We start from the raw sequence: 13,940 nt of genomic DNA on the forward strand, positions 1-13,940 counted from the left end.
CCTTTCTCCTTCCACAACCCCCACAACTGGAAGCCCAGCCAAAGCTTCAGGCCCAGGAAACACACCCCCGCCCCCTAGGAGAAAGGCCCCAAGCTACCCACACACTAAGAACCACAAGCAGGCCCTGGTTGGTATGGCTTAGTTGGTTGGACACTGTCCGGTTGCTCATTGGATTCCTGGTCAGGGCACATGCCGGAGTCTCCGGCTCAATCCCCAATAGGGGGCATGCAAGAGGCAGCTGATTGATGTGCTCTCACATCAATGTGTCCCCCCCTCCCCTGCTTCCTTGCTTAAAAACAAAACACAAAGACAAACAAAAAACCCCCACCACCAGCAGGGCATTCCCAAACGCCCACCCAGTACTCATCGTAGGAACCTGATCCAGAGTTTTGTTTTCCTCACCCAAAGATAGTTTTTCCATTGATTTTTTTTAATCCTTATCCAAGAATATTCTTCCATTTTTGTTCAGGTAGAGTGGGAGGGAGGAAAAGAGAGGGAGGGAGGGAGAGAGAAACATTGATGTGAGAGAGACACATCTACTGGTTGCCTCCCGCACAACCCCGACCAAGACCAGGACGAACCACAACCAAGGTACGTGCCCTTGACTGGAATTGAATCCTTGATTCATTGGTCTGAGGGCTGATGCTCTAACCACTGAGCAAAACCAGTCAGGCCGCCATTGATTTTTTTTTTTGAGAGAGTGGAAGGGAGGATGGAGGGAGGAAGAGAGAGAGACAGAAACATCGATGTGAAACAGACACATCAAATGGTTGCCTCCTGCACACCCCGACTGAGCCAGGGATCGAACCTGCAACCCAGGTATGTGCCCCTGACTGGGAAATAAACCCAGGACTCTTCGGTGCTTGGGCCAATGCTCTAACCATTGGCCAGGGCCTGACCCAGAGTTCTTGAAAAGATGAAAGCCATCCTGCCTGGGCAGAGGCCTGTTAGACTCATTTAGGGGTCTCCCAAGTGGCCTGCACCTTCCCTTTCCCAATTGTGCAGAAGAATCAGTGGGCTGGAAGGAGGGCAAAAGAAAGGAGGACACTTAGGTAGGAGCTGAGAATTGGACCATGGGGTCAAAGAGCAACCTGTGATTAGATAACCAAAGCATGATGGAATAAAGGAGATAGAGGGAATAGGTCTAGGGAAAGCTGCCCAGGTACTGCTAAATTCTGTTAATCCTCACCCGAGGATATTTTTGTTCAGATAGAGTGGAAGGGAGAGAGAAGAAGAGAGGGAGAGAGAAAAAAACATTGATGTGAGAGGGACACATTGACTGGTTGCCTCCTACACAACCCCAACCAGGGTTGGGGACGAACCGCAATTGAGGTACGTGCCCTTGACCAGAATCAAACCCACGATTCGTTGGTCTGTGGTCTGATGCTCCAAATGCTGAGCCAAACCGGCCAGGGCTACTAAATTCTTTAGGAAAGCAGGATTTGGGAATTTCTCTAGAAACAGAATACCAAATTTTTCCAGCATCATCAACAAATTGACTAGTGCACATACAGTAATTCAGCTGGCATCTGAAGCTCAAAATAAAAGTCTAATATTGTTTTACTTTTATTTTGTCTGATCCAAGACATTTAGTACTTGCCAGGCGATATGTTAAGAGCTGAAAGGAAACCTGCAAAGTTCCAGGCATGTATTTCCCGACATGGAATGTCCCCAGAGTTCTTTGTTAAGTCCCGAAAGTCTTCATTCAACCATCGTTTTCTCTCTTAGCCTGCACTTCTGCTTTGCTTCTTCCTAAAATACCACTTCTGACTTGTCGTGGGCAGGACACTGAGGACCAGGTTCTGGATAGAAGGTCAGAGCAAATTGCCCTCAGTGGGCCTGGAGAAGCAGCCCCTGAAGAACCAAAGCCACTTACACAAGGACCGAGTTGCCTTCTCCTTTCTGTCCTCATTGTCAGAGGAGCAGGCCCTCTGCTGGGTGGAATCTCACAGAGGAATCACCTCAGGCCCACCCCATGCAGGAGCCCCACAAGAGGCTCAGAGGAGGGAATTCATTTGCTGGGGATGACTTAGTGGGGTTGGTCTTGCTGGAGTTCAGACCCAGGTCCCCGAGGACACCAACAAGAGTCTAGCACAGGGCGCCCTGGCTGGGTGGCTCAGTTGGATGGAGCATTGTCCTGTACACCAAAAAGTTGCAGGTTCAATTCCGGGTCAGGGCACATTACTAGGTTTCAGGTGAACCCTGGTTGGGGAGCCTAAGAGAGGTAACTGATTGATGTTTCTCTTTCTCTTTCTCCACCCCCCCACCCCCCGCCTCTCTCATGAGAATTTTTAAAAAAGAGTCTAGCCCAGCTGGTGTGGCCCAGTGGTTGAGCATCGACCCATGCACCAAGAAGTCGCCAGTTCGATTTCAGTCAGGGCACATGCCCAGGTTGTGGGCCCAATTCCCAGTGGGGGGCATGTAGGAGGCGGCCAATCGATGTTCTCTCTCATCGATGTTTCTATTTCTCTCCTCTTCCCTCCTCCATCTCTCTAACATCAATAAAGAAAAAAAAAACAAAATAGTTGTGTATCAATATTTTTAAAATAATAAAATATAAAGGAGTCTAGCACAGCACACAGTACATGGGGGCAGGGGTGGAGCAAGCCACCAATAGCTAATGGCTACACAAACAAATATGATCTGATGGGCCTATGGACTTGGAACTGTTATGCCAAGTAAAACTTGCTTTAAAGGTATTACTGTGGCCCAGCTGCTATGGCTCAGTGGTTCACTGGTTGAGCGCTGACCTATGCACCAAGAGGTCGCCAGTTCAATTCCTGGTCAGGACACATGCCCAGGTTGTGGGCCCAATCCCCCGAAAGGGACATGCAGGAGGTGGCCAATCGATCTTCTCTCTCATTGATGTTTCTATCTCCCTCTCCCTCTGCCTTCTTCCCTCTCTAAAATCAATAAAGAAAAAATATTTAAAAAACATCATTGCAGCCTGGCTAGTGTGGCTCAGTGGGTTGAGTGTCATCCCATGGAATGAGAGGTCCCGGTTTGATTCCCGATCTGGGCACATGCCTGGATTGTGGGCTCGATCCCCAGTAGAGAGTGCATGGGAGGTAGCCTTGATATTTCTCTCTCAATCTATGTTCTATTTCTCTCTAAAAAGTCAATAAAAATAAAAAACAAACAAACAAAAAAACCATCATTGTAGCCTTAGCCAATATGGCTCAGCAGTTAGAGCATTAGACCTCGGAACATAGGGTCTCTGGTTCGATTTCCATTCAAGGGCACATACCTGTGTTACAGGGTCGATCTGGTAGGGGTAGTGAGGGAGGCAACCAATCAATGTGTATCTCTCACATAGATGTTTTTCTCTCTCCCCCTCCCTCCCTTCTACTCTCTCTAGAAAATCGATGAAAAAATATCCTCGGGTGAGGATTAACCAAAAAAATAATAATAATAATTGCCTAGAAGCCTAATATATCAAAATAAAACAAAACAGCCCTGGCCAGTTGGGTTCACTGGTTAGAGCGTCGGCCTGCAGACCAAAGAGTCATGGGTTCGATTCCAGTCAAGGGCACATACCTTGATTGCATGTGGAAAACAACCAGTCTTTGTGTCTCTCTCACATGGATGTTTCTCTCTCTCTATCTCTCCTTCCCACTCTGTCTGAAAACAAATAGAAAAATATCCTCGGGTGAGGATTTAAATAAAATAAAATAAAATAAAATAAAATAAAATAAAACAAAGCTGGCTGCTCATGGTGAAGTGGGGCTCCCTCTCCCATGCCATTCCCTGAAATGGCCTAGGAGGCGCTAGGGAGCAGTAAGCAACCTGGGGAGATAGCAGATCTATGAGCTGATGGGTGAGAGAGGAAAAGTGATGTTTTGGAAGATTGTTTAGTATCAGTGTGCATGATGGATTCAAAGAGAAAGCAGTGACCTGATGGGAAGTATAAATGGGGAGGTGGAGGCCAGGACAAAGATGAGGACATGGAAACAGAGAACAGAGATAGCTACAGGTAATATTTACATGGACGACTTGTCCAAACTTGGACACAGGGAATGAAGATAGAAGGGCTCAAGGAGCCATGGAGGCTCTGGCAAAATGGTCATGAGATACAGACCAGGGGATTGGGGAAAGGAGCATGCAGTAAGAAGGAGACAATGCTGACAGTGAGTCCCTGGGTGGAGAACTAAATACGGGACTTAGGTGTTGCAAGAACTGGATGAGGGTTCCCAAAGCAACAGTGACCAGGGTGTGGGAACAGAAGAGATATCTCAATAAGAGAAGGTGGGGAAATTCTTCTATCATAAAGACCATCCTGGCTCTATTCACCTACCCACCATGAATAGCCAGGGAAGCCTTACTCAAACCAACCCAATAAGCAGGAGTGGAGCGTCTCCCACCTACCATTCTGAGGGCAATGGAACGAGGGCAGGGTGGGGCTTCCAGATGCCCTGAACAAGTTGGTTTTCCTATGAGTTGAGTTGTTCTGACTGCCCCAAATGTGCTCTGACCTGAAAAAAGGTCAGGATAATGAATTCAGCATAGCATGAAGTTTCTTCACTTTCAAGAAACGTGGGAAGCGATGTCTCTCAATCCCAATCGGGCTGTCTGATGGACAGCTCTTAATCAGAGCAAAGGTATGTGCAGGCCCAGTCCTTGTAACTGCACCAACAGTGCCAAAAGTCAACATAATCTTCTAAAATGTAAGTCACACTGTCAAAGTCCCAGAAAACGTTTTGAATTCTGCAGGAAAATAAGTATTTAAAGTTCAATAACAAAAGGGAAAGCAGTTTCAGAGATCAATGAGACCAAGTGGAGAGGATAGGCAGAAAGGGCCTAGGTAGCAACACTGGGGGAAGGTCAGCTTTGCCACATGCTACCCACGGGATGTCACAGGCTTGCCTTCAGCCATTTGTTTACATGCAGGACCTTTTTATTGGCAGGGAGACCCAAGGAGAGGAAAAGGAACCAGCAGAAAAGCAGAGAAGGAATCTGGACCTGAAGACCTTTGGAGCAGCTCTGCTTCAATGCCCAGAGCTGGCTAAACCAAGCATTACCTGGGAGCCTCCACCCTCCTCCACACTGTCTCTTACTGCCTCATGTTTTCACCTGCCTGACCTACCCTCAAATCTCTGCCTGGCAGGCACCCAAGGAAACCACACCTAGGTATAGGTCTGCCTTGCTCCAATGAGGTGAGCCTCACCTGAAGCTGACAGGCAGCAACCAGCGTCTCCTGGACATTGCTCAGGCTGAGCTCCAGCTCGGAAGTGTATATGAAATGCAGGATTTGGCACATGGCATTGTAGGATACACCGTGGATTAGGACCTCTTCCTGCTCCATTTCCTTCAATCCCCCAGCAAACATTCCTCTGCAAAGTGAAGATATGAAACAGTGGAGTTATACTAATCAGGACACCAGCTCAGGCTGCAAAGAACATGAGCATCCAGAGCAGGGGGTGGGCTGACCCCACATCAGCGTGGGATAGGTCACTGGTTCAATCTGAGCACTGAGTCATCCCACAAAAGGCATCCAAAATCCCCTGACCAAGTTTGGGCAACCACCCTAGAAATTGTCCTGTGTCCCATTTCATGTGCCCCAGAGAGTTACATGTGAGCCTCCTGGGGACAGAGACCATGTCTGGCTTGCTTTCTGCTGCATCCACTAAGTACACTTCCTGGATCACAGCAGCAGCCCAGAGCATGTTATGAAAGAATGAATGAATGGGAAACAATAAGTCATTCCATTCAGTATATATTTACTGAGCACCTACTAAATGCCAGGTACCACCATTCAAAGAATTAACAGTTAAGCAATGTGGCAAGATTCCTACATACACAGAGTTTAATTCTAGGGAGGATAACAAGAAAGAAACAAGGTATTTCAGATTGTGGGAATGCTGGGAAGGAACTCAATGGGGCATCTGATCAAGGACAGCATGGCTAGGAGAGTAGAGTGGGTGGAGAGCAATGGAGGCAGGAAGGGCTCACTCTGAGGAACTGAAATGAGACTGGGCAGCACCTTAGCAGCCAGGGTACAGTGTTCCAGGTGAGAATGAACACCTGAGTCCCAGGCAAGGACAAGCGTGGCACATAAGGCAGCCAGGGCAAAGAGGAAGTGAGCTGGAGGTAAGACACAGGGCCAGGTCCTGTTACCCCAGGGCAGGGTAGAGCCTGGATTTAAATCTAAGCATAATGATGCTGATCGGGAATTTTATGCAGGAGGGTGACATGAGCTGACTGACTCTTCAAATTCGGGTGCTGTTGACTAGAGTGGAGGGGCTAGAGGAGAGGTGGGAAGGTTCCTCTAGGCCTGGCAAGGGCCACATGGCTGGAAAGCTATAGCTGAAACTACCCTGGGGAGGATTGGCGAGAACATGCTGACAGAATGAATCTAGCAGAGAACAGGAAGAATCAGGGCCTGGGCTGGCGTCATAATCCAGCCAGCTGTGCGGATGGGGACTTGAGAGGAACAGGGTCAGGGAAGGCAGTAGGAGTCCCATTGTATAACCATCACTGTAATGTGCTCATGAAGCATTCCAGTGGAGAGTTAATTAGGTGTTCAGAAGGAAGAGGCTGGTGGTCAGGAGAGGCATCAGGACTAAAATATGTCAGCAACATGAAGATGATAAAGTAGCTATTTTTAGTTTGTTTATTTTTCAACTAGGTTAATACACATACATAGTACAAGACATGAAAGGGTGCCTGGCCAGTGTTGTTTAGTGGTTAGAGCATCGGCCTGCACACTAAAGGGTCGCAGGTTCAATTCCTAGTCAAGGACTCGTAACTAGGTTGCAGGTTTGATCCCCAGCATGCAGGAGGCAACCAATTGATGTGCCTCTCTCACATTGATGTTTCTCTCTCTCTCTCTCTCTCTTTCTCCCCCTTCCTCCTTCCCTTCCACTCTCTCTAAAAAAAAAAAAAAAAAAAAAAAAAATCAATGGTAAAAATACCCCTGGGTGAGGATTCTCACTGTAAAGACTATCATAATTGATTTAACCCACTCTTGCTAGGGTGTACTTGGTTTACTTCTAATCTCCCATTTTTTTACCCAACTGATGGCCCTATCCACACAACATTTTGGTTATGTGACTGCAAGGATTAATTCCTACCAAAGCAATCGCTGAGACAAAGGCTGTATATACATTTACACTGATAGTACTGCCCATATGCTATCAACCTTATAAGGGAGAAACCTTATAAGCAATGGTATAGATAATCTCATCGAATGTTTGAGAGCCATTTCTACATTCTTGTCTGAATAATCCAGAATCCTTGCCAATTTTCTATTAAATCTGTCTTGTCAATTTGGAGCAATCTTATTTGAATGAATTTAATTTCTTTTTCTACCACAAATCTTTTGATTTTATAATATGTATTAATATAGGCAGGGATAGTCTCCTTTCATCACCTTTGTTTTCCACAATTTACTGGCCATTGTTTGCTTTAATTTCTTTTTGTTTTTTTGTAGAGAGAGAGGAAGGAGGGGGGGGAAGGGGAGAGGAAAAGACAGGGAGAGGGAGGGAGGAAGAGAGAGAGAGAAAACAATTTTATTCCACTTATTTACGCATTCATTGGTTGCTTCTTGTATGTGTCCTGACTGGGGATTAAACCTGCAAATGGACACTGCTTGTTTTAATTTGGACTTTAGAATTCATTTGTACAATTCGCCCCCAATCAACCCTCTTGGTACTTTTATTGGCAACACACTAAATATCTAGGTTATATAGAGAGACCGACTCTGTAATGGACACAGTGGGCCTATCTCTACCAAGCTAGCCTCTGGGTCTCTTTGGAGGTCTTGCAGGTCATTCTCCCACAGACCTGGCACATGTATGCCACATTTATTCCTAGACATTTTACTCCACATGCAGCCCCTCAAGACACTTTCCCACACTCCAAGGTACTTTGACTCACTCTTGGGGCAGTCTGACCGGCTCTCCTGCATTTCCCAGGACTGTGCTATTGGGAGCCTGAGATCTCCATGCTGACAACAGTAGGAATGACAATGCTAGGGCACTGTCAATGCTGGGGCACTCACACACACACAAACACACACACACACGCCGCAGCAAGAAGTGGACACTTGGGTTGATTCAGGTATATTTTATCACCTTAAGAAAGAATCCATGCCTGGCCAGTGTGGCTCAGTGGATTGAGTGTTGTCCAATGGACTGGGAGGTCCGGATTCGATTCCTGGTCAGGGCACATTCCTGGGTTGCAGGCTCGATCCCCAGTGGGGAATGTGTGGGAGGCAGCCAACTGGTGTTTCTCTCTCACATCAATGTTTCTCCCTTCCTTTCTCTTTAAAAAAAATCAATAAAAACATATTTTTTAAAAAACGAAAGAAAAAGGATTCATGCAATGCATGGACCTTGACTGAATGCTGAATAAAGTGGGGAGGGAAAAGATATAAAGCATTTTGGGAATAATCAGGAAAATTGAAATCTAAACTCAGTATTGGATTAAATTATGAAATGATTGTAAATTTTCTCAGATTTATAATGGTATTATAGATATGTAAGAGCAGGTCATTATTCTTAGAGGCACACTGAAGTACTTTGAGAAAAACTGTCATATCTGCAACTTATTCTGAAGTAAATACGGCAAAACGTTAATAACTGATGAGTCTAGGTGAAGGGCACAAATGTTCATGTGCCTATCTTTCAACTTCTCTGCAGGACTAATATCTTCCAAAATGAGAATTAGGGAGGGAAAAAAAGGCAGAGAAAAAATACATATCTATTCCATTTTTTTGTTGTTTTTAATTGAATATGAATATTTTATTCTTCATCATATTCTTACTACTTTTACTGTAACTCTGAAATTATGTAAAATAAAAACTTAAAAAAAGAAAAAAATGTTAAAAGATGTGCACACCTCATACCCATTAGGATAGTCACTATCACAAACAAAATAACAAGTGTTGGTAAGAATGTGGAGAAACTGGAACCCTTTTGTACTGTTGTTGGAAATGTAAAATGGTGCAGCTGCTGTGGAAAACAGTATGGTGGTTCCTCAAAATATTAAATATAGAATTACCATACAATCAGCAATTCCACTCCTGGATGTATATCCAAAAGAATTAAAAGCAGCATCTCAAAGAGATCTGTGCACACCCATATTCATAGCAGCATTATTTGCAATAGCTAAGAGGCAGAAACAACTCAAGTATCCATTTACAGAGGAATGGTTAAACAAAATGTGGCACATCATAAAATGGAGTATTATTCAGTCTTAAAGAAAGGAAATCCTTGGGGAAGGAGAAACATCTGTAACAAAAATAAATTAATAAAAAATTTAAAAAAAACAAACAGGAAGGAAATTCTGACACATGCTTCAATATGGATAAACCCTGAGGATATTACACTAAATGAAAAAAGCCAGTCACAAAAGGACAAATATATGATTCCATTTATTTATTTATTTATTTATTTATTTATTTATTTATTTTTATCCTCACCCGAGGACATTTTCTCGTTTTTTTGTTCAGATATAGTGGGAGGGAGGGTGGGTGGGAGGGAGGGAGGGAGAGAGAGAGAGAGAGAGAGAGAGAAACATCGACATGAAAGGGACACATCGAGTGGCTGCCACCCGCACAACCCAACCAGGGCCAGGGACAAACTGCAACCAAAGTACGTGCCCTTAGCGGGAACCGAACCCGGGTCTCTCTGGACCGCAGGCCGACGCTCCAACCGCTGAGCCAAACCAGCCAGGGCTGATTCCATTTATAAAAGGCTCCTAGAGTCATCAAATTCATAGAAACAGAAAAAATGATGGTTACCAGGGAGCTGGGGACAGGAGGGCATAAGGAATTGTTTAATGGGGACAGAGTTTCAGTTTTGCAAGATGAAAAAGTTCTGTAGATTAGATGCATAACAATGTGAATATACTTTAACCTAAGTTGTACACTTAAAAATGGTTAAGATGGTAAATTTTATGTTTTTTTTAAATCAATTAAAAAAAAAGTTCACCAAGTACCTAGCAGTAGGAGACTGACCAAATAAGTGGAGGGTACAGACACCCCAGAAAACTCTGCAGCACAAAGAGAGCAAGGGCCAATTCTACTATCAGGGTGTCACAACCAGGTATCACAAGATCTCAGTGAGCTGCCTCTGATGTACAGTGGGAGGAACATTTCCTGTGTCAGCATGTTCAGCCCCACTACTTCCCTATTTCTCTTCCACACCCTTGAGGCCAGGTGTGTTTCAAAGGATTTCAGCTGGAGAAACACTATATGTGTGCCAGATAGGATGTCATACCCCACTGGGGTCTGGGTCAGCACCTTATATCCAAGCACCTTAATATTTTGGAAGCAAAATATGTATATAAAAACTCACACTATGTAGCATAAAAATATAATTAAAGCCCAGCTGGTGTGGCTCAGTGGTTGAGCATCAACCCACCCTTCAAGAGATCACTGGTTCGACCCCCAGTCTGGGCACATGCCCAGGTTGTGGGCCTGATCCCCAGTAAGGGGGCATGAAGGAGGTGGCCGATTGATGTTCTCTCTCATCAATGTTTCTATCTCTCTCCCTCCCTCTTCCTCTCTCTCTAATATCTAATAAAAGAAAAAAATTAAAAATATATGTATATATAATTAAAAGCCCTGGCCGGCTCAGTGGTTAGAGTGTTGGCCCGTGCACCGAAGGGTTGAAGGTTTGATTCCTGGTCAAGGGCACGGCACATACCAGGGTTGCAGGTTCAGTGACTGTCCCTGGTCAGGGTATGGGAAGGAGGCAACCAATCAATGTGTCTGTCTCACATCAATGTTTCTCTGTCTCTCCCCTATTCCCTCCCTTCCACTCTCTCTAAAAAAAAAAAAAAAAAAATCAATGGAAAAATATCCTCAGATGAGAATTAACAACCACAAATTATATATATATAATTTATACATATATACATATAATTTGTACATACATACATATATACATATACATACATATATATATAAGTAGCCTCATAGCAGTTCAGGTTTTTTTGTAGTTTAATGAATTTATTTATTTATTTATTTTAATCCCCACTCAAGGACATTTTTCCATCTTTTGTTCAGATAGAGTTAGAGGAAGAGAGAGAGAGAGAAACTTCGACGTGAAAGGGACACATTAAGTGGCTGCCTCCCGCAGGACCCCAACCAAGGCTGGGGACGAACTGCAACTGAGGTATGTGCCCTTGACTGGAATCGAACCCGTGACTCACTGGTCTGCGGGCTGATGTTCTAACCGCTAAGCAAAACCGGCCAGGGCTGTAGTTTAATGAATTTATAAAAAACAAAATATTCGCAGAAAAAATGGCAATGTAGGTGAAATCAACTTCCCCCTCTCCCCACAAAAATCAATGACTGGACAGCTATCCACGAACAAAAACAGCTCTGGAAGATCTCTAGTGTACTCTTAGGAAGTTTTAGCAACTGAGTGGAACAACAACAAAATACTTCTAATTTCAGAGTATTTGGGGTTTCCGAATTATAGACTAGTATTTGCAAAAACAAATAGTGTATGAATAAACAGAAGTGTTTAAAAATAGTTGGCACCCTGGCTGGAGAGCTCAGTTGGTTAGTTAGAGTGTCGTCCCAATTCACCAAGGCTGTAGGTTCAATCCCCACTCAGGAAACATCCAAGAGGTAACCAACGAATGCATAAATATGTAGAACAACAAATTTATGTTTCTCTCACTCTCTCTAAAATAAATAAATAAATAAAATAGTTGCCTTGCCCTGACTGGTGTGGCTCAGTTGATTGAGCATTGTCTCATGCACCAAGACGTTGCCAGCTTGATTCCTGCTCAGAGCACATGCCCAGGTTGCAAGCTCAATCCCCGGTAGGGGGCTTGCCAGAGGCAGCTGATTGATGTTTCTCTTTCTCTTCCTCTTCCTTCCTGTCTCTCTGAAATCAATAAAAACATATTTTAAAAAAAATAGTTGCCTTAGTGGGAGGGGCAGGGGTAATGTGCTAACTCACTATTTTCCCACCTATTCAAAAGCGCTGCAGGAATGGATGCTGAATGTTATTACATGCCTGCTCACCTTGTCTGCAGATGGCTATATGCCGGGTCACCTTTGACTAACAACTTAAACTGAAAGAAAGATTCCCTAACATGGAACCAGCTTTTGTTCTAAGAACAAAGCCCTCCTGGGCCAGGTTTTGCTGCTCTACAGTGACATTAGGTTTGGTGGAGCACTGTATGCCCATTCTCACTGAAGATTTCACACTGTCATTCATAAACCAGCTAAACTTTTCTGTGTCTGCTGTCTGTCCAATTTTGATATCAATGTATATAACTTTCATAAAAAGTTTTGGAGCCCTGGCCGGTTTGGCTCAGCAGTTGGAGCGTCGGCCTGCGGACCAGAGTCCCGGGTTCAGTTCCTGCTAGGGGAGCGTACCAAAAAAAAAAAAAGTTCTGGAAACTCTTTTTTCTCTCTTCTAGAAAAGCCTAAATGGCATTTGAATCTGTTCCTAAAAAGCACAACTCCCCCAGGACCCACCTGAGCTTCCTGCTTCTGTGGAGAATGTAACTTTCTCTTCTGGGTGTGAAGTTCTGCCAATTTAAATTTTCTAGAAAATCATCCATTTAATCCAAATTTTCAAAATCACAGGCACTAAGTTGAACAAAGTAATCTATCTTATAATTCACAGATGATATGAAAACTAAGAGAGGGATGAGATGGCCCAGGAGGCTGTATACAGAAGAGCCCTTGGGTCCCTCCGACACACAGTGGTGGGGAGGAGCACAGGAACCAGTCCAGGGGTACAAAGGGTAAGGTGAGCACAGGTCATGAGAGCCAAAAGAGACATGCAATGGACAGTTATTAAAACGAGCCAGCCCTGGCCGGTTTGGATCAGCGGTTAGAGCATGGGTCTGCAGACCAATGAGTCGCAGGTTCGATTCCGGTCAAGGGCATGTACCTCGGTTGCGATTCGACCCTGGCCCTGGTTGTGGTCGTGCAGGAGGCAGCCACTCAATGTGTCCCTTTCATGTCGATGTTTCTCTCTCGTTCTATCTCACTCTCTCTCTTTCACTCCCCCCTTCTCTATCTGAACAAAAATGGAAAAATGTCCTCAGATGAGAAATAAATAAATAAATAAATAAATAAATAAATAAATAAAACTAGCCAAAATGAAAGAGAAAACTTTAGATGCAGTCTGACCCTTCAATCCCTAAACCATAATCAGCTCTTGGCCCCAGGGGTGAGCCTTTTATTTATTTATTTATTTATTTATTTATTCATTCATTCATTAATTCATTCATTATTTTATCCTCACCCAAGGACATTTTTCCATTTTTTGTTCAGATCGAGTAGGACGAAGAGATAGGAAAAGAGAGAGAGAGAGCCCTGGCCAGTTTGGCTCAGCGGTTAGAGCATCAGCTTGCGGTCCGGAGAGACCCGGGTTCGGTTCCCGCTAAGGGCATGTACCTCTGTTGCAGTTTGTCCCCGGCCCTGGTGGGGTCGTGTGGGTGGCAACCACTCGATGTGTCCCTTTCACGTCGATGTTTCTCTCTCTCTCTCTCCCTCCCACTCTATCTGAACAAAATATCAAAAAAAAAAAAAAAGAGAGAGAGAGAGAGAGAAACAGATGTGAGAGAGACACATCGAGTGGTTGCCACCCACACAACCCTAACCGGGACCAGGGACAAACTGCAATGGAGGTACCTGCCCTTAGTGGAAACCGAACCCAGGCCTCTCTGGTCTGTGGGCCAATGCTCTAACCGCTGAGCCAAACTGGCTAGGGTAGGGCTAAGCCTTTTAAAATATATATATGTTTTCATTGATTTTAGAGAGGGAGGAAGGGAGAAGGAAAGGGAGAGAAACATTGATCAGTTGCCTCCTGCACACACACCCCAACTAGGGATTGAACCCGCGACCTGAATATGTGCCCTGACCAGGAATCAAACTGGTGACCTTTCGGTGCATGGGACAATGCTCAACCAACTGAGCCACACCAGCCAGGGCAGGGGCTAGCTTTTTGCAGGGAGGAGCCAGC

At 44.7% G+C, this 13,940-nt stretch overlaps 1 protein-coding gene across 1 annotated transcript in view; it reads right to left on the reverse strand.

Annotated features, from left to right (window-relative positions):
* KLHL22 (kelch like family member 22) overlaps nucleotides 1–13,940 on the reverse strand; it is a 43,983-nt gene that overhangs the window by 20,269 nt on the left and 9,774 nt on the right. The window contains exon 3 of the mRNA XM_036276803.1: nucleotides 5,165–5,330. Coding sequence (XP_036132696.1) covers nucleotides 5,165–5,330 — 166 coding nt within the window. The remainder of the gene's footprint in view (nucleotides 1–5,164; nucleotides 5,331–13,940) is intronic.

The sequence above is a fragment of the Molossus molossus genome, unplaced genomic scaffold (assembly GCF_014108415.1).
Source record: "Molossus molossus isolate mMolMol1 unplaced genomic scaffold, mMolMol1.p scaffold_m16_p_22, whole genome shotgun sequence".
NCBI lineage: Eukaryota > Metazoa > Chordata > Mammalia > Chiroptera > Molossidae > Molossus > Molossus molossus.